This window comes from Ranitomeya imitator, chromosome 6 (assembly GCF_032444005.1).
Source record: "Ranitomeya imitator isolate aRanImi1 chromosome 6, aRanImi1.pri, whole genome shotgun sequence".
In the NCBI taxonomy this organism is placed as follows: Eukaryota; Metazoa; Chordata; class Amphibia; order Anura; family Dendrobatidae; genus Ranitomeya; species Ranitomeya imitator.
The window spans coordinates 126,547,892-126,570,890 of NC_091287.1; the positions used below are offsets into that span (position 1 = coordinate 126,547,892).

General features: G+C 39.7%; 1 protein-coding gene across 1 annotated transcript in view; it reads left to right on the forward strand.

Moving 5' to 3' along the window:
• NEK11 (NIMA related kinase 11) overlaps positions 1-22,999 on the forward strand; it is a 406,370-nt gene that overhangs the window by 246,989 nt on the left and 136,382 nt on the right. Inside the window, exon 10 of the mRNA XM_069730081.1 lies at positions 3,679-3,798. Within this exon, the coding sequence (XP_069586182.1) occupies positions 3,679-3,798 (120 nt within the window). The remainder of the gene's footprint in view (positions 1-3,678; positions 3,799-22,999) is intronic.

Genomic DNA, 22,999 nt, shown 5'->3' on the forward strand with positions numbered 1-22,999 from the left:
CCCAAAAAAGGCACATCTATTAGATGCGCCAATTCTGGTACTTTCCCGGCTCTTCCGACTTGGCCTGTAGCGGTGGCAAGTGGGGTTCATATTTGTGGGGTTGATGTCACCTTTGTACTGTCAGGTGACATCAAGCCCATGGCTTAGCAATGGAAAGCTGTCTATAAGACTCCTATCCATTACTAATCCTTTAGTTGTATGGCAAATAAAGACACAGCAAGAATAAAGTCTTTAATTAGAAATAGAACAAAACACACTTTTCCTTTTTTATTTAAAAATAGCAAACACAGTTATACTCACCCAATGCCTAATTCCACCGAAGCCCTCATTCTCCTGTAATAAAACTAAAATAAAAAAACAACACTATACCATACCTGTTTGTCATTCTGTCCCACACTGTAATCCATGTCTGGGGAAGAAATAGCTTTCAACCTGGACTGTGCCAAGATGTGACCATCCAAGGCTGAGAACCACACTCATTTCTCAGGAGAAATTGCATAACAATTTTTGCTGTCCATTTCCTCCTGATACCCTTGTGAAAATGAAAAAATGGGGCTAAAAGGGCATTTTGGTGGAAAAAAAATTCGATTTTTTTTAATTTTCACGGCTCAACGTTATAAATTTCTGTGAAGCACCTGGGAGTTGAAGGTGCTCACCACATATCTAGATAAGTTCCTTGAACGGTCTATTTTCCAAAATGGGGTCATTTGGTGGGAGTTTTCACTGTTTAGGCACATTAGTGGCTTTCCAAATACGACATGGTGTCCACTATCAATTCGGACCAATTTTGCATTTAAAAAGTCAAATGGTGTTTTCCCTAACTTCCAAGTCCTGTCGTGCGCCCAAACAGTAGATTTTCACCACATATGAGGTATCGGTGTGCTCAGGAGAAATTGCACAACAATTGTTGGGGTACATTTTCTCCTGTTACCCTTGTGAAAATAAAAAAATTGGGTCTTATGTAAAATTTTTGTGAAAAAAGTTAAATGTTCATTTTTTCCTTCCACATTGCTTCAGTTCCTGTGAAGCACCTGAAGGGTTAATAAACTTCATGAATGTGGTTTTGAGCACCTTGCAAGTTGCAGTTTTTAGAATGGTGCCACATTTTGGTATTTTCTGTAATATAAACCTCTCGAAATCACTTAGATTGTGATGTTTAAAAAAATGGTTTTGTAAACTTTGTTGAAAAAATGAGATATTGCTGGTTAACTTTTTACCCTTCTAACTTTCAAACAAAAAAAAAAAATTATGTTTCAAAAATTGTTCTGATGTAAAGTGGACATGTTGTAAATGTTATTTATTAACTATTTTGTGCGATATGACTCTCTGGTTTAAGAGCATGAAAATGAAAAGCTTCAAAATTGCTAAATTTTCAAAGTTTTTGCCAAATTTCCGATATTTTCACAAATAAACGCAAGTTGTATCAAACAAATTTTACCGCTATTATGAAGTACAATATGTTATGTGAAAACACTAGGATCCGCTGAAGTATTCCAAAGTTATTACCTCATAAGTTGACACTTGTCGGAATAGAAAAAATTGGCTTGGTCAGGAAGCTGAAAACAGACTTCGGGTTGAAGGGTTTAATAGGTTGTTTTAAGGAAACAGAGAGCAGTTGTTCTGGATGTCTATTCCTTGATAATATTATAGCTACAGTGCCCATATTGCTGGTAGTAATATAAAACAGTGTATATAAGGCAAAGCACAGGACCCCGCAATTTTAACTCACTGTATTCTGAGCCATTTATCTTGTAATAAATTTAAAGGAAATAAAAAATAAATTGTGAGTTTTAAATATTCGTTAGAGAAAGGTTAGTGGGCCTCCGGGCGCTTTTGGTTTATTTGCTATACTTTAATAAATTCCTTTCCTGGGTCTTACTTTTTTCACCCTGTTCAACTGTTATCACGTATGTTACATAAAAGGTTTAGAACCGTTTTCAATTCATGTAACGAGCACTTGTCATTATGGCACACCTAGAAACTAAGAACTAATAATCCTCAACCCGTCAGCAGCTCTGTAAAGGATTTTCTCGAGAAGGTGTGGAGTACATGTTGTGTGATGCTCAATGTTACTGTTCCGAACCATGAGCTTATTTCTTTTCAGTCCTTTCATTAGTGGCTGTTCAGTGGATATTATTACACTCACTAATATTATTTCATGACGGTATCACTCAGATAACTTAACGTTTTGTAATTCAGATCTGTTGGTGAAAACAGTCAACATAGCTTGAAAAACCTCTAAAAACGTAGTTAAAAGGAACATGTCACATTGAATATGGTGAGATGGAGAAGCTGGGCAAAATGATATGTGGTTTGTAGGAAAAGAAATCAGTACGATTTCAATTTTATTCATGTAAATACTTTACTTATTCTATGCTCAGGACTCCAGTGGGCAGTTCTTGTCAGTAATTCACATCCATTCCTGTATGGTTGTGCACAGAAATTCAGTTGGGCCCACCTCCTGGACCTCGAAGCCAAGAATAATTCAGGAATTACACTAAGCCTGAATCTGTTCCCACAAAACCATATATCAAACCGTTCATCTTCTCCTTCTCTATAACATACTGCTCAGAGAGATGACTGCATGTCCGATGTGACAGGTTCTCTTTAACCTCCTAGTATAAGAATGGGGAAATCTTGTCCTACAAGAAATTACTGTGCATCTATTGTGCCTTAGGGTATACATATTGTACAAGGCGCAGTTTACCGCTAATGTGTCGAATATAGAGTATCCTTAAAACATACTTAAAAGGGTTGGCCACGTTATATTTATTTTAATAAATGTGTTAAGGACATCATTTTGTATCTGCAACCATTGTTCACATGTGAGAGCTATTTTTCAATTTGAAGAGAATGTTGGACAAGTCGGGTCACATTCTTCTCCACTAACAGCCATTTTCTGAACAGCAAAACCATGCAGTTTGTAAGGACGGTGCTAATAAGTAAAGAAGGAGAACCTGTAATATATTAGTAAGCGGTACAGAATCATGTCTCCAACGCATCTGTTAAAATAAAGATAAATTGTCCAATCCCTTTAAATTTATTGTGCAAGACTAGAAAAATGAGGCTAGTTTTCCCATGGTTGTGACTAGTATTGCTGTTCAGCCACTCTGAATTGAATAGGGGTGTAATGCTAAACACACAACCTTTGTGGCATTGTTTTTGGAAGAAAGCAGCCATGTTTTTTATTCTAGTCAATCCCCTTTATTTTTTTCATTATTACAATTATAGTATTATTATATTATAATCTCGTCCTGATAATAATTTATCCAGGGTCACTATCATGTACAGAAATGACCAGGATTCTAAGAAAACGGCTAACGTGTGAAAATATTACATTTAGTGACTTGTTATTATGGGACTGTCACTTTTCTGCTTTAACTTGGTTTTCCCATAATTATTTTCACACAATGTGGTTTCCAAAGTAGGATTTAAACTGATTAGAATGAAATGTAAGTTCTCTATGTAAATGATACTTGCCGAATTATACATGGTTCACCTGCAGTGTCATTATTAATGCTTGCTGTCTGAGTCGGTTAAGCTTCATAATGTTCAGACTAAGCTGTGAAATAGGGTTTAATATTCTGGAGTGATGCGAGCAATGACTTAGGGAATGGGTTGATCAATAATTTGGAAAAGATTATAAGTTTATCACTATATATTCCTTTGTTCTTATAGACAGAAAAAATTCCATCTTCAGACACTTCGGGAACTATCAGAAGTGCAGAAAATGACTCCCAGAGAAAGAATGAGACTGAGAAAGCTGAATGCCGCAGATGAGAAAGCAAGAAGACTAAAGTAAGAAAAGAATCATAAATTCAGTCACCCATACTTCAGTGGACTTTGGCAGAAGAGGAGTGATAGTGAATGCATAGATAGTAGTTTCACCTGGACTCTGGTACTTGAGAGGGTCCAAAGACCTCTTGTTAGGGTTGGCGGATAGCACTAAATATAAATTAAGATCAAGTGCGATCATAACCTGGGGTCAACCGTGCGGAGATGAAAAACCACAGCTAGTAAACAATATATATACAGTACAGACCAAAAGTTTGGACGCACCTTCTCATTTAAATATTTTTCTGTATTTTCATGACTATGAAAATTGTAAATTCACACTGAAGGCATCAAAACTATGAATTAACACATGTGGAATTATATACTTAACAGAAAAGTATGAAACAACTGAAATTATGTCTTATATTCTAGGTTCTTCAAAGTAGCCACCTTTTGCTTTGATGACTGCTTTGCACACTCTTGGCATTCTCTTGATCAGCATCAAGAGGTACTCACCGGAAGTAGTCTTCCAACAATCTTGAAGGAGTTCCCAGAGATGCTTAGCACTTGTTGGCCCTTTTGCCTTCACTCTGCGGTCCAGCTCACCCCAAACCATCTCGATTGGGTTCAGGTCTGGTGACTGTGGAGGCCAGGTCATCTGGCGTAGCACCCCATCACTCTCTTTCTTGGTTAAATAGCCCTTACACAGCCTGGAGGTGTGTTTGGGGTCATTGTCCTGTTGAAAAATAAATGATGGTCCAACTAAACGCAAACCGGATGGAATAGCATGCCGATGCAAGATGCTGTGGTAGCCATGCTGGTTCAGTATGCCTTCAATTTTGAATAAATCCCCAACAGAGTCACCAGCAAAGAACCCCCACACCATCACACCTCCTCCTTTATGCTTCACGGTGGGAACCAGGCATTGTTCACAGAAAAAACCCAATTTTAAAATTGATTAAAACTTAACTTTTAATAAATTTCTTTATAAAAGAGTAACCCCAATTAGTGCACTACAAATAACCATCACCAAAACAACAACAATCAATAGGATAGGCCCAGGTGGTGCCTAACCCTGCACTAATGCTAGATGCGCCCTGCCTATCAGCGGAGGTTGGTGGGAACCAGGCATGTAGAGTCCATCCGTTCACCTTTTCTGCGTCGCACAAAGACACGGTGGTTGGAACCAAATATCTCAAATTTGGACTCATCAGACCAAAGCACAGATTTCCACTGGTCTAATGTCCATTCCTCGTGTTCTTTAGCCCAAACAAGTCTCTTCTGCTTGTTGCCTGTCCTTAGCAGTGGTTTCCTAGCAGCTATTTTACTATGAAGGCCTGCTGCACAAAGTCTCCTCTTAACAGTTGTTGTAGAGATGTGTCTGCTGCTAGAACTCTGTGTGGTATTGATCTGGTCTCTAATCTGAGCTGGTGTTAACCTGTGATTTCTGAGGCTGGTGACTCGGATAAACTTATCCTCAGAAGCCGAGGTAACTCTTGGTCTTCCTTTCCTGGGGCGGTCCTCATGTGAGCCAGTTTCTTTGTAGCGCTTGATGTTTTTTGCAACTGCACTTGGGGACACTTTCAAAGTTTTCCCAATTTTTCAGACTGGCTGACTTTCATTTCTTAAAGTAATGATGGCCACTCGTTCTTCTTTACTTAGCTGCTTTTTTCTTGCCATAATACAAATTCTAACAGTCTATTCAGTAGGACTATTGGCTGTGTATCTACGAGACTTCTGCTCAACACAACAGATGGTCCCAACCCCATTTATAAGACAAGAAATCCCATTTACTAAACCCGACAGGGCACACCTGTGAAGTGACTACCTCTTGAAGCTCATCAAGAGAATGCCAAGAGTGTGCAAAGCAGTCATCAAAGCAAAATGTGGCTACTTTGAAGAAAATAGAATATAAGACATATTTTCAGTTGTTTCACACTTTTTGTTAGGTATATAATTCCACATGTGTTAATTAATAGTTTTGATGCCTTCAGTGTGAATGTACAATTTTCATAGTCATGAAAATACAGAAAAATCTTTAAATGAGAAAGTGTGTCCAAACTTTTGGTCTGTACTGTATAGCCGGAGAAACAAGGAGTCATCGATATATTTAAGTAACAAGATATATATTTTATTGAAAGTTCAACAATAAAGCGAAAATTACCACCAAAAATAGTCATGAGAAATGACACATAAACAGACAAAGAGACGGAAAAGCCACAGGGACACCAATTGCAACTGCCCGGATATTAATAATATTAAAGTGCTTGTGCAAAAGTATAGCTTATGGTAAGGAGACTTCCTATAAAGAGGGGGATAGTCAAACCACTATATCCAATCACAAGAAAACCCCTAAGGAGGGAGAACACGGGCAGAGGGAAAGGCAAAAAAGACCCTAGGCCGGTGTTAGATGACACCGACGCGCGTTTCGCATGTTCAATCCACTGCTTTATCAAGGGTAAAGGGTTTCCGGATATATATATATATATATATATATATATATACATACTTTGGAGTGGGTATCTATCTAATGGGTTACTTGTAGCCCTGGTTTTGGCATTAAGATGTCACTGAGGTATTTGTGCTAGCTAGTAAACAATGGTGGAAGCGTGCAGTAAGCGATCTTGAAAAGCACACGGGGTTAAATGTCACCCTGTGCAATTAGAAACTAATTACCCAACTCTGTTAGCTTCACAGAGAGGTAGAGACAGAAATACAGCTGTCCCTAGACAGTATAGCTCAGCTAGATACCAAGCTAGTGAAAATGTTGCTATGCGAAATCCCTTGCTACATCACAGGTGAACGCAACCCTCTCAGGAGCAAGGAACCAGGTAGTGGACACAGTCACAGTGTATGCACACACACGAACTCCTATCCGGAGGTGCCGGAATTCTAAAGGCTGTACGCCTGGCCTGAGCACACACAAACATGTCCACACTACCGTAGTGTTCCACACACATATCTAATATATAAAGCTGAATGTGTGTATGTGTGTATGTATGTCCGGGATTGGCATCTGCGCCGTCGCAGCTACAGCCACAAAATTTTGCACAGTCACACGTCTGGACCCCGAGAGCGTCATAGGCTATGTTGTGAGGCGAAATTTTAACCCCGCGCGTTCCAATTCACCAAACAATTTTGCCCCTTTCTACATACTGGGGAAAAAAGTGAAAGTAAAAGTGTTGGAGGCGTCGCAGCTACAGCCACAAAATTTTGCACAGTCACACGTCCGGACCCTGAGAGCATCATAGGCTATGTTGTGAGGTGAAATTTTAACCCCGTGCTTTCCAATTCACCAAACAATTTTGCCCCTATCTACATAATGGGAAAAAATGAAAGGAAAAGTGTTGGAGGCAAATTGACAGCTGCCAGATGTGAACAAGGGGGACGTAAAGAGTGAGAGCGATGGCGCCAAAGAGTATATACCGTACAGTTGCTAAGGTGGGGCCCCGACATGGGATACTCACCACACACGGGGATATGAACACACACACAAAATGCGCCACACACTACCACGTGCTTGAACACATATCACCCTCAGCACACAATTCACCACACATTCTCCAACCTCGCCACATAAAAGTCGAAACACAAAAGTCGCCGCTCAAAACTCGCCACGCGCAGAACTCGCCACATGCAAAAACTAGGCTCTTGCAAAACTCGCCACAAGTGCAAAACTCACCTCATGGAAAACTTGCCACACGCAAAACTTGCACACGCGGAAAAATTGCCACATGCACAAAAGTTGCAACACATGCAAAATTTGCCTCACACAAAACTTGCACATACTCAAAAGGCACCACACAAAACTCGCCACGCGCAAAACTCGCCATGCGCAAAACTTGCTGCACACAAGTTGCTACACTAACCTGTCACATGCAACTCGACCCACAAAAAGTTGCTACACGCATGTTGCCACACAAAACTCATCTCACAAAAGTCGCTACATGCATGTCGCCACACGCAACTCAACACACACAACACACAAACGAAACTCGCCCTAAAACACACACAAGTCTGGTCTTATCCTTCAAAAATAAAAATCTGATTAATAAGCAGACAAACTACAACAAATGTACCATATAGGAAATACGGCAGCTGTCAGTCACATGACCTGTCTATTATGTGTATGTGTGAGCTAATATATACTGCCAGGGGGATGGCTTCCTGTTGGCTGGGGATTTATCAGGCTGCCAATTTAGCTTACAAATACTGAGGTAAAAATACTGAGCAAATAACGTGTGAACGAGGTCTAATACAGAAGGAGATGACACACAGGTATATACTATATACAGGGGAGATGACACACAGATATGTACTATATACAGGAGAGATGACACACAGGTATATACTATATAGAGGAGGAGATGACATACAGGTACATATATATACAGGAGGAGATGACATACAGGTATATACTATATACAGGAGGAGATGACACACAGGTATATACTATATACAGGAGCAGATGACCTACAGGTATATACTATATACAGGAGGAGATGACATACAGGTATATGCTATATATAGAAGATGACATGCAGGTATATACTATATACAGGAGGAGATGACACACAGATATATACTATATACAGGGGAGATGACACACAGGTATATACTATATACAAGATGAGATGACATACAAGTATATACTATATATAGAAGGAGATGACATTCAGGTATATACTATATATAGGGGAGATGACACACAGCAGGTATATAATATATACAGGGGAGATGACATACAGGTATATACTATATACAGGAGATGACATACAGATGTATACTATATATAAGGGAGATGACAAACATGTATATACTGAGGTGATGAGGTAAAAATGAGAGGTGTGAGGTGAGAATGAAAAGGTGTGAGTGCAAAATGAGAGGAGTGAGGAAAAATAATGGAGTGATCAGAAAATGACAGATGTGAGGTTGAAATGACAAGTGTTAGGGGGGAATGAGAGGAGTGAGGGAGAAAATGAGAGATGTGAGGGAGAAAATGAGAGATGTGAGGGGGAAAATGAAAGATGTGATTGGGAAAATGAGAGGCGTGATGGGAAAATAAGAGAAGTGAGGTGCTATAACTAACCACAGATATTTACTATGCCCAGGCAACGCCGGGCTCTTCAGCTAGTCTACTATATAAAGCTGAATGTGTGTGTGTGTATGTGTGTATGTATGTATGTATGTCCGGGATTGGCATCTGCAACGTCGCAGCTACAGCAACAAAATTTTGCACAGTCACACGTCTGGACCCTGAGAGCGTCATAGGCTATGTTGTGAGGTGAAATTTTAACCCCACGCTTTCCAATTCACCAAACAATTTTGCCCCTATCTACATAATGGGGAAAAAGTGAAAGGAAAAGTGTTGGAGGCAAATTGACAGCTGCCAGATGTGAACAAGGGGGACTAAAAGAGTGAGAGTGATGGCGCTAAAGAGTATATACCGTACAGTTGCTAAGGTGGGGCCCCGATATGGGATACCCACCACACACGGGGATATGAACACACACACAAAAGGCGCCGCAAACTACCACGTGCTTGAACACATATACCACCCTCAGCACACATTTCACCACACATACACCAACCTCGCCACATAAAAGTCGAAACACAAAAGTCGCTGCTCAAAACTCGCCACGAGCAAAACTCGCCACGTGCAAAACTAGGCTCACGCAAAACTCGCCACACATGCAAAACTCACCTCATGGAAAACTCGCCACACACAAAACTTGCACACGCGGAAAAATTGCCACATGCACAAAAGTTGCAACACATGCAAAAGTTGCCTCACACAAAACTTGCACATACTCAAAACGCACGACACATAAAACTCACCACGCGCAAAACTCGCCATCCGCAAAACTTGCTGCACACAACTTGCTACACTAACCTGTCACATGCAACTCGACACACAAAAAGTTGCTACACGCATATCGCCACACAAAACTAATCTTACAAAAGTCACTACATGCATGTCGCCACATGCAACTCAACACACACAACTTGACACATGAAACTCGCCCTAAAACACACACAAGTCTGGTATTATCCTTCAAAAATAAAAATCTGATTAATAAGCAGACAAACTACAAGAGCAACAAATGTACCATATAAGAAATACAGCAGCTGTCAGTCACATGACCTGTCTATTATGTGTATGTGTGAGCTAATATATACTGCCGGGGGGAGGGCTTCTTGTTGGCTGGGGATTTATCAGACTGCCAATTTAGCTTACAAATACTGAGGTAAAAATACTGACCAAATAATGTGTGAATGCGGTCTAATACAGGAGGAGATGACACACAAATATATACTATATACAGGAGATTACACAGAGGTATATACTATATACAGGAGAGATGACACACAGGTATATAGTATATACAGGAGGAGATGACTTACAGGTATATACTATATACAGGAGGAGATGACACACAGGTATATACTATATTCAGGAGGAGATGACACATGTATATACTATATACAGAAGGAGATGACACACAGGTATATACTATATACAGGAGCAGATGACACACAGGTATATACTATATACAGGAGCAGATGACACACAGGTATATACTTTATACAGGAGGAGATGACATACAGGTATATACTATATACAGGAGGAGATGACACACAGGTATATACTATATACAGGAGGAGATGACACACACATATATACTATATACAGGAGACATGACACACAGGTATATACTATATACAGGAGGAGATGACATACAGGTATATACTATATACAGGAGGACATGACACACAGGTATATACTATATACAGGAGGAGATGTGTTATGACCTGGTGGTTAGGAGCACCCGGAACGACCTGATGGTTAAACTCACACAGGACAAGCTCTGGGATGTGTGAGCTCTGCTGACCGCAACCCCTAATCCTATCACAACAACTAGAAATAGCCGTGGAGCGTTCCTGACTCTCCCTAGAGGCCTCTTCACAGCCTAAGAGCTAACTAGCCCTAGAGATAGAAAATAAAGCCTACCTTGCCTCAGAGAAATTCCCCAAAGGAAAAGGCAGCCCCCCACATATATTGACTGTGAGTAAAGATGAAAGTCACAAACGCAGAAATGAAACAGGTTTCAGCAAAGGGAGGCCAGACTTACTAAACAGACAGAGGATAGGAAAGGTATCTTTGCGGTCAGCACAAAAAACTACAAAAGACCACGCAGAGTGTGCAAAAAGACCTCCGCACCGACTAACGGTGCGGAGATGCCACTCTGCATCCCAGAGCTTCCAGCTAGCAAGACAAAATCATGATAACCAGCTGGACAAGGAAACAATGAACAAATAATAACTATCAGGAACTTAGCTTCTGCTGGAGTAGACAGGTCACCAGAAAGATCCAAGAGCGAACTGAACCAATGCAGGAACATTGACAGCTGGCATGGAGTAACGATCTGAGTGGAGTTAAATAGAGCAGCCAACCAAAGGATAAACCACGTCACCTGTGTAAGGAACCTCAGAAGCAGCAGCTTCACTCACAGCCACCAGATGGAATCCATGGACAGAACTCGCCGAAGTACCATTCCCGACCACAGGAGGGAGTTCGACAACAGAATTCACAACAGAGATGACAACCTGGTATATACTATATACAGGGGAGATGACATACAGGTACATACTACATACAGGGGCAATGACACACATGTATATACGTTATACAGTGGAGATGACACACAGGTATATACTATATACAGGAGGAGATGACATACAGGTATATACTATATACTGGAGGAGATGACACACAGGTATATACTATATATAGGAGCAGATGATACACAGGTATATACTATATACAGGAGGAGATGACTTACAGATACATACTATATACAGGAGGAGATGACACACGTATATACTATATACAGGAGGAGATGACATACAGGTATATACCATATAAAAGAGGAGATGACATTGGTATATAGAGGAGATGACATACAGCAGGTATATATTATATACAGGTGAGATGACATACAGGTATATACTATATACAGGAGATGACATACAGGTATATACTATATATAGGAGGAGATGACATACAGGTATATAGTATATACAGAAGAGATGACATACAGGTATATAATAAAGGAGATGACACATGGGTGTATACAATATACAGGAGGAGATGACATACAGCAGGTATATACTATTTACAAGAGAGATGACATACAGGTATATACTTTATACAAGAGAAGACATACAGGTGTATACTATATATAAGGCAGATGACAAACATGTATATACTGAGGTGAAAATGAAAAGGTGTGAGTGCAAAATGAGAGGAGTGAGGGAAAATAGTGGAGTGATCGGAAAATGACAGATGTGAGGTCGAAATGATAAGTGTTAGGGGGGAATGAGAGGAGTGAGGGGAAAAATAAGAGGAGTGAGGGGGAAAATGAGAGGTGTAAGGGAGAATGAGAGGCATGATGGGAAAATAAGAGACGTGAGGTGCTATAACTAACCACAGATATTTACTATGCCCAGGCAACGCCGGGCTCTTCAGCTAGTCTAATATATAAAGCTGAATGTGTGTGTGTATGTGTGTATGTCCGGGATTGGCATCTGCACCGTCGCAGCTACAGCCACAAAATTTTGCACAGTCACACGTCTGGACCCTGAGAGTGTCATAGGCTATGTTGTGAGGCAAAATTTTAACCCCGCGCGTTCCAATTCACCAAACAATTTTGCCCCTATCTACATAATGGGGAAAAAGTGAAAGGAAAAGTGTTGGAGGCAAATTGACAGCTGCCAGATGTGAACAAGGGGGACTAAAAGAGTGATAGTGATAGCGCCAAAGAGTATATACCGTACAGTTGCTAAGGTGGGGCCCCGACATGGGATACTCATCACACACGGGGATATGAACACACACACAAAATGCGCCACACACTACCACGTGCTTGAACACATATACCACCCTCAGCACACATTTCACCACACATACACCAACCTCGCCACATAAAAGTCGAAACACAAAAGTCGCTGCTCAAAACTCGCCACGCGCAAAATTTGCCATATGCAAAACTAGGCTCACGCAAAACTCGCCACACACAAAACTTGCACACGCGGAAAAATTGCCACATGCACAAAAGTTGCAACACATGCAAAAGTTGTCTCACACAAAACTTACACACACTCAAAACGCACCACACATAAAACTCGCCACGCGCAAAACTCGCCATCCGCAAAACTTGCTGCACACAACTTGCTACATTAACCTGTCACATGCAACTCGACACACAAAAAGTTGCTACACGCATGTCGCCACACAAAACTCATCTCATCTCACAAAAGTCGCTACATGCATGTCGCCACATGCAACTCAACACACACAACTTGACACATGAAACTCGCCCTAAAACACACACAAGTCTGGTATTATCCTTCAAAAATAAAAATCTGATTAATAAGCAGACAAACTACAAGTGCAAAAAATGTACCATATAGGAAATACAGCAGCTGTCAGTCACATGACCTGTCTATTATGTGTATGTGTGAGCTAATATATACTGCCAGGGGGGAGGGCTTCCTGTTGGCTGGGGATTTATCAGGCTGCCAATTTAGCTTACAAATACTGAGGTAAAAATACTGACCAAATAACGTGTGATCGCGGTCTAAAACAGGAGGAGATGACATACAGATATATACTGTATACAGGGGAGATGACACGCAGATATATACTATATACAGGAGAGATGACACACAGGTATGTACTATATACAGGAGGAGATGACACACAGGTATATACTATATACAGGAGAAGATGACACACAGGTATATACTATATACAGGAGGAGATGACATACAGATATATACTATATACAGGAGTAGATGACACACATATATACCATATACAGGAGGACATGACACACAGATATATACTATATACAGGAGAGATGACATACAGGTATATACTATATACAGGAGAGATGACATACAGGTATATACTATATATAGGAGGACATGACACACAGGTATATACTATATGCAGGAGTAGATGACACACAGGTATATACTACATACAGGAGGAGATGACATACAGGTATATACTATATACAGGAGGACATGACACACAGGTATATACTATATGCAGGAGGAGATGACATACAGGTATATACTATATACAGGAGAGATGACACACAGGTATATGCTATATACAGGAGAGATGACACACAGGTATATACTATATACAGGAGAGATGACACATAGGTATATACTATATGCAGGGGAGATGACACACAGGTATATACTATATACAGGAGGAGATGACATACAGGTATATACTATATACAGGAGGACATGACACTCAGGTATATACTATATGCAGGAGGAGATGACATACAGGTATATACTATATACAGGAGGAGATGACACACTGGTATATACTATATACAGGGGAGATGACATGCAGGTACATACTATATTCAGGGGAGATGACACAGGTATATACTATATACAGGGGAGATGACACACAGGTATATACTATATGCAGGGGAGATGACACACAGGTATATACTATATACAGGAGGAACACAACAGAAGTAATGCCATAGTAGAAGATTAAAATGTAATTTTATTACATATATACGTACAGTACATAGATAAAAAAGGGGGAAACAACACAAAATAGCCACCAAACACAGTGTATTGCACTACAAAGTGCTATAAAGTACCAGAGTTATGTATAATCAAAACTTATCTAGCCCTCTCCAAAAATCACAATATATAGCTCCAAGGCTGGGTATTTCAATAATAAATAAATACTGCACATTAATAAAGACAATAGTGTACCCAGACCAAAAAAGGCAAAGCACAAAGCTGCCCCGCAATCATATAGGACAAGAATACTGCACAGTAAAATAAAAAAATATAACTTATGTAACCATATAATCAATGATTCTCAAAAGACTAATGTCCTACAATAATAATTGAGCTCAATAATATAGAAATGCAGTTAAAAATTAGACAGTAAAGTGCCAAGTGACAAGGAACAATTTTCCATATATATAAGAAATCTAATTTTATACAAGTGCCCACAGTAAATAGAGTTCATAAAGGCCATAAGAAAGTGCCATGTGCCAAAGATATAACAAGCAGCTAATACTAATGATTAATGCATAAGTGCATAGTGCTAACGTAAGGCTGGAGTGGAAGAGGCTAAGAATAGAGGCAATACATAACCTGTGTAAGCGGCGCAGAACCCGACGCACGTTTCGCGTGTAGCTTCTTCATTGGGGAAATGTAGTATGACTACCATGCTCCATTGCTCCTAAAATTTGTGGTTTATTAATTTGTAAATTAGGCTTGCTAGTGCATTTGTAGGCCTTGGCTGTGCCCCCCAGCTTCCTTATTAAAGTGAATCTGTCAGTAGGATCAACCCTCATGGCCATGCAGGTCATAGAAAGTTAAATAAAATGATACTTTGACATCTGCTATCAAATGTCTTATTCCAGAGTACCATAATCCACATGTTTCTCAATATGCAGGGTAATTTTTCATTCTTTGTTTATTCTAGGTTTCGTCTGTTAAATATACCTACACATTACATTTATGCCAACGTGTTCCGGCTAATTTCTTTGGTTTTGATTTAGTTTTTGTACTTTGTACATAACAGTGGCGTGCTCCCTTTTTTGTGCTGTAAATATTGTCTATATAGCATTCCACAGGCAGGTTCAACACAGTGATCTGGGTCCTGCTCTGGCCCCATCTATTTTGAGGTCTCTTGACATGCAGCAAGGGTTAGGGACCATCCTGATTTGGTATGCATTGTTGCAGTGGAATGGCTTATACACTTTTTGCAATCAAAATAGTGTCAGCTATGTACCTTTTGTTATTTACATGTACTATTACTATTTATTTGTTTGCTTACTGCAGGGCATTTGCTCATTTTGTTTTTATCCTAGGTTTTGTCTGTTAAATTGCCACACTGTGAACGTGCACCCATACATTGCACTTATACAGCATGTGTTCTGGCTCATTTTCTTTAGTTTTAAATTTTCTGATAATTAAGAACAAGTTTGTGCTTTGGGGTGGGCCTGTGGACAGGTTTTTCTTTGGTTTCTCTGGCTTAGAGCAGGAAGATAAGACTCTGCCTACAGTCCGTCCCCGGAGCATGAGCATATCATTAACTGAAAACATCTAATACTGATTATACAAGAACCACAAGACCTATCATTTTAATCAGTTGAACAGCACCAACCTGACAGTGTCTGTAGTGTACCTATCAAAATCCTGCTGACAGGTGCGCTATAAAGCAATGTGGAAGGAAAAAGTGAAAATTTTACTTTTTCCCACAGAAATATTGTTTTTCCCATGTGTGGTGGAAAACTACTGATTAGGTGCATGGCAGAACTCGGAAGAGAAGGAGCACCAGTTGACTTTTGTAGAGCAAAATTGGCTGGAATAGATAGCAGATGACATGTCGTGTTTGCAGAGTCCCTGATGTGCCTAAACAGAGGAAACCCACCACAAGTGACCTCATTTTGCAAACTACACCCCTTAAGGATCTTATCTAGTGGTGTGGTGAGCTCCTTGAACCCACAGGTGCATTACAGAATTTTATAACGCTGAGCCGTGAAAATATAAAAAATACATATTTCATTGAAAAATGATCACACTGGTAACAGGATAAAATTTACCCCAAAATCTGTTGTGTGATTTATTTTAAATACACAATAACCCATACGTGGAAAACTACTGTTTTGATACACTGTAGGGCTCAAAAGGGAAGAAGCGCCAATTGAATTTTCAAGTGCAGTTTTGGCTGGAATAAATTGCGGAAGCCATGTAACATTTGAAGTGCCCCTAACATACCAAAACAGCAGAAACTCCCACAAGTGACCCCATTTTGGAAATTACACTTCTTGAGGAATTCATCTAGGGGTGTATTGAGCATTTTTATCCCTCATGCGATTCACAGAATTGTATAACATTGGGCTGAGACATTGGAAAATTACCATCTATTCCACTAAAACGTTGCTTTGGCCACAAGTTTTCAATTTTCAAAAGGGATAATTGGATAAAATGGACCATACTATTTCTCCTGAGTACATCAATAACCCAAATGTAGTCAAAAACTACTTCTGAGGCACAATGCAAAACCCAGAAGTGAAGAAGCACCTTATTGGAGTTCAGATTTTGCTGGAATGGTTTGAGGGTGCCATGTCATATTAGTAGAGCCCCTGAGGTACCAGAATAGCAGAACCCCTCCATAAGTGACCCCACTTTACAAACATCTCTCAATTAATTCATCTAAGATTGCAGTGATCACATTGATGAGACAGGTGTGTCACAGAATTTTATACTATTGAGCAGTGAACAAAAAAAAAACAAAAAAAATTGTTTTAGCCCCAGATTTTACATTTTCACATGGGAAAATGGGTAAAAATGGCACAAAAATTTGTCACACAATTTCTGCTAAACGTGGCAATACCCCATATATGGCTGTATAGTACTACTTAGCCACGTGGTGAGGCTCCTGAGGGACGGAGCGCTACTTGACGCTCGAAGAACAAATTATCGTAGAATAGTTTATGGACTCCATAACTCCGTATACGAGCCCCTAATTGCCAGAAGAGCAGAATCTTCTCTCAAGTGACCTCATTTTGAAAATTATACCCCTCTGGGAATTTATCTCAAAGTGTATTGACGATTTTGACTCCATGGGTGCTTTTTATACTTTTACACAATGAAAACTATTTTGCAGGAAAAAAAAATAGTTTTTGCATTGCTGTATTCCGAGAACTATAGCTTTTTATTTTTCGACTGATGGAACTGTATTGCAGCTTTTTTGCAGGACAAGATGTTTTCAGCTATACCATTTTTATTTCCATTCAACTTTCTGATCTCATTTTATTCCACTTTTTGTTTGGCATTAAAGCATAGTTTTTTTGTTGCCTCGTTTTTTTTTCTATTTTTTTGGGTGTTCACTCAAGGGGTTAACTTGTGTGACAGTTTCATAGGTCGAGCCGTTCTGGACGCGGTGATACCAATTGTTTGTACGTCTTTGTTTATTTTTGTTTTTACATAAATATACCTATTTTTTGGTGTAATATTATTATTTTTTTTTTTTTTATACTTTTCCAATTGTATTTTTATTTGTCTCCTTGTATGGGACCTTAACTTTTATCACTCTGATCACTGATCACCTTCTGTGCCATCCACGATCACCATGACTTAGCCATGCATCAAACATCGGAAACTGCTACGCGACCATGACGTATGTGTACGTCAAAAGTCATGAAGAGATTAAATGAAAGGGACATTACTAGTGTGAGACATGTTTGGCCCCTTGATCTTAACAGCTCACATACTTCTTGAGAAAAACATGGATTTTTCCCGGAATAAAATATTCTGTCTCAGATATAAAAGTATAATTCTATTAGACTTTCTATAGTAATAATTTTGTTTATATAGCGTCAACATATTCACAATTAATTGGGTAATCTATGGCCTACATGCCGATATAGACGGCTTAGGAGGGTGGATCCTACTGACGGATTCCATTTAATAGTGCCGAGCAGAGGTGATGACGTGCAGCAAAATGTCTTTACTGTCATCAAAAGCATTGGTGGCACCAAGCGGGGAAAAGCCTAATTTGTGTTTTAGTCATACGCAAATTTTGGCGCTACAGATTACCTAATGGCAATAAAATGGATGGCAATGTTTTTCTAATGGGTTTCCTTTACCTATAGTGCTATCAATGGACACGAGTCTTGGGAGAGGAGAGCTAATTATATATGATGTATATGATAGTTGACCTCTTAAGCCAAGTTTACATGACCATATTTTCAGTCCAAGCCTGTTTGTCAAAAAATGAACAGTACTCAGATAATTGTTAATTGGAGATGACCATTTTTTTTACAGACAATATCTGCATATGAAAAAAAACTTGCAGTATGAACGTAACTAGTTTATTCCGCGTATTACATGAGACTCGTTCATTCAAGTCTATGAGTGCACAAAAATGTGATTCTGTACTGAGCCACAGTATACCATCTCAATTTTATGAATACATTTCAATTCTTTAACATAGAAAACTGTATTTGATCTTGTGATTTTTTAATAACTGCTGTGGTATAAAAATGAACTGTGTATGGATGACAATTTAGGAAAAAAATCGGTAGAATTGGGTGGTCTCCGAGTATTTATGACTGCTCGGAGATTACGTTTTCATCACCTCAGCAGCATGATTTACAGCTATTAGCCTGCTTGATTACATGTGGGGATTACCTAGCAACCAGGCAACCCCCACATGTACTCAGCCTGGCTAATAGCTGTAAATCATTCAGCTGCCGTGATGAAAACAAAATTTACGAACACTAACAAATACTCGGAGGTCACCCGAGCAACGAGTACACTCGCTCATCACTAGTTGACATACCTGTTGGACATGGAGGAAGTATATTTTGACCTTTTTCTTTTTGGTGAGTTTTTAATGTCAGTATTTATAAGCAAAAAAACAGGAGAAGTATAATGGAAACATATCACCACTTCTGTATTATCACCCACTCCTGGCTTTCGCTTACAAATACTGAGGTAAGAAACTAACCAAATACTCAACTTGTGCATGTGGCCTTACAAAGTGAAACAAAGCTATGACTTTTGCTTACAAAAACTATACGCCTTTCTGAAATTATATATCCCTATTTAGATTCCTAGATTCCGTTTTTACTTATTGTGACATTGGCTTACAGTATAGTTTAGCTTGTGTAGCACAAGAGTAATGTTATTTTCCTTTTGGAGAGGACGTAAAGCTAAACAAATCTAGAAGACTTTTAAGCTAATTTTATCTCATTTTAATCAAGATATGTTCTGCACAACATGTTCTGACTTTTGCATTTGGAAACACATATTGATCTCCACCGGGAACAGTTCCTTATATATATCCTCATGTCCTTCAAAGACTAAGTAATGCTTGTGGAACCTTCTTTAACTTTGTCTTTGACTTTTAAAACGCTTCCAAGTATAGAAGGTGCAGATTAAATATAAACCTTGCTTTGAGTGTTTGTTGAAAGGCACGCACTCTATGGTTAACAGGACCCCTGCCAGTTGCGAAAAATCAAATTAATGGAACAAGTCACTGTACCATGCTGAAATTGCTGTACGATTTTGCCTTTTTCAGGTCTTGACATAAACCCTTTTTAGTCAGTTTAAAGAAAGCTAATTATACCAGATTTCAGGTCTCTATGTTTCCTTCCAAAACGTCTAAAATTTTCTGCAACTATACATTTCTATTTGTCATTTGGAACATACTGTAGAAACAAAAGAATTTTTTTTGTGCAAAAAATCTGCTGCATTTAAAGGGAACCTGTCACCCCGAAAATCGCGGGTGAGATAAGCCCACCGGCATCAGGGGCTTATCTACAGCATTCTGTAATGCTGTAGATAAGCCCCCGATGTTACCTGAAAAAGGAGAAAAAGATGTTAGAGTATACTCACCCAGGGGCGGTCCCGCTGCTGGTCAGGTCAGATGGGCGTCTCCGGTCCGCTGCGGCACCTCCTATCTTCTTTCCATGATGTCCTCTTCTGATCTTCAGCCACGGCTCCGGCGCAGGCGTACTTTGCTCTGCCCTCTTGAGGGCAGAGGATAGTACTGCAGTGCGCAGGCGCCGGAAAGGTCAGAGGCCCGGCGCCTGCGCACTGCAGTACTTTGTCTGCCCTCAACAGGGCAGAGCAAAGTACGCTTGCGCCGGAGCCGTGGCTGAAGATCAGAAGAGGACGTCATGGAAAGAAGATAAGAGGCGCCGCAGCGGACCGGAGACGCCCATCCGACCTGACCAGCAGTGGGACCGCCCCTGGGTAAGTATAATATAACGTCTTTTTCTCCTTTTTCAGGTAACATCGGGGGCTTATCTACAGCATTACAGAATGCTGTAGATAAGCCCCTGATGCCGGTGGGCTTACCTCACCCGCGATTTTCGGGGTGACAGGTGCCCTTTAACAGATCAAGCAAAGCAGATGTGATTTCATGAAATATATTTATAAATGTATATTTATATTATATTTAGTAGCAATCTACCAGCAGATTTCAAATGGGAAGGTGGTGCAGGAGGGCATGGATTAATTTCTATTTTTTCCTGCAGGTCTGTATGTCCACAATCAGGACACACAGCCAGTCTGTCCCCCTTAAAGGGAATCTGTCACCCCCTGAACGATTTTATTTACCGTATATACCGAGATTTTCAGCACAATTTTTTTGTGCTGAAAATGCCCCCTTCGGCTTATACGCGAGTCAATTGTCCAGAACGTTGGCAGGGGAGGGGGAGCTGCGGCAGAGTGACAGCTGCAGTTGCAGCCGCCGGCTATCAGAAGACATCATACTAACCCTCCGTCGCTGCATCTCCGTCCCTGCATCTCCATTGTCCAGGCGCCAACGGCTCTCCTTTTCTGTGGTGAGCGGTCACGTTGTACCGCTCCTTAAGGTAATGAATATGGATGCGTCTCCACTCCCATAGGCATGGAGCAGCGCATATTCATTACCTTAATATGCGGTAACCTTGATTTAAACAATCAAGGTACATTGAAAAGACATAAAAACATTTAAAACAGGGAGTATGGTGAATACTTTTTGTATGATCAACCGTCTTCATTTCAAAATAAATAAGGAGACAAAAAGAATCTCCCAATCAGCCTAATGATATAGTATTTCTGAAAATAGAAAGGAGTTGCTGAAAAAACTAAGCTAAATGTTATACATCCAATAAATACTCAATATGGAAAAAAATATAAGCAATAACAATAAACTCCTACATATAAACATATATATAAAGAAATATATACACGAGCCAAATGCAATAACTCAAATAAACCTAGTGAAATAATGTAGAAAGAGAAAGGTATATAGATGAATAAAAAAGAAAATATCTATATACCACACCACAGGATCAGATAATAGGTGGACATGTGACCCTTCGCAACCAATAGGAAAATGGAAGAGGGAGAACGTAAGAACACTCACACGTTAGGTCACAAAATAAGATTTTCTCAAGGCCAAAGTAAATGTTATATAGTGGCAACCATGGGAAGAGTATACATATTTGTCCCCCTTCGGCTTATACGCGAGTCAATTGTCCAGAACGTTGGCAGGGGAGGGGGAGCTGCGGCAGAGTGACAGCTGCAGTTGCAGCCGCCGGCTATCAGAAGACATCATACTAACCCTCCGTCGCTGCATCTCCGTCCCTGCATCTCCATTGTCCCGGCGCCAACGGCTCTCCTTTTCTGTGGTGAGCGGTCACGTTGTACCGCTCCTTAAGGTAATGAATATGGATGCGTCTCCACTCCCATAGGCATGGAGCAGCGCATATTCATTACCTTAATATGCGGTAACCTTGATTTAAACAATCAAGGTACATTGAAAAGACATAAAAACATTTAAAACAGGGAGTATGGTGAATACTTTTTGTATGATCAACCGTCTTCATTTCAAAATAAATAAGGAGACAAAAAGAATCTCCCAATCAGCCTAATGATATAGTATTTCTGAAAATAGAAAGGAGTTGCTGAAAAAACTAAGCTAAATGTTATACATCCAACAAATACTCAATATGGAAAAAAATATAAGCAATAACAATAAACTCCTACATATAAACATATATATAAAGAAATATATACACGAGCCAAATGCAATAACTCAAATAAACCTAGTGAAATAATGTAGAAAGAGAAAGGTATATAGATGAATAAAAAAGAAAATATCTATATACCACACCACAGGATCAGATAATAGGTGGACATGTGACCCTTCGCAACCAATAGGAAAATGGAAGAGGGAGAACGTAAGAACACTCACACGTTAGGTCACAAAATAAGATTTTCTCAAGGCCAAAGTAAATGTTATATAGTGGCAACCATGGGAAGAGTATACATATTTGTCACATCTTTCAGTAAAATAAAAATCAATACTAGATAAATAGTTATAGTAAGATATTAAATGGAAAAGCCAACTAATAAAAAAATGTAGATGTAATTACAAGTAGTAAAAGTTAAACATAGAATCATAGAATGTTAGAGTTGGAAGGGACCTCCTGGGTCATCGTGTCCAACCCCCTGCTCAATGCAGGATTCAGTAAACCATCTCAGACAGATGTCTGTCCAGTCTCTGTTTGAAGACTTCCATTCAAGGAGAACTCGCCACCTCTTGTGGCAGCCTGTTCCACTCATTGATCACCCTCATGGTCAAAACGTTTTTCTAATATCT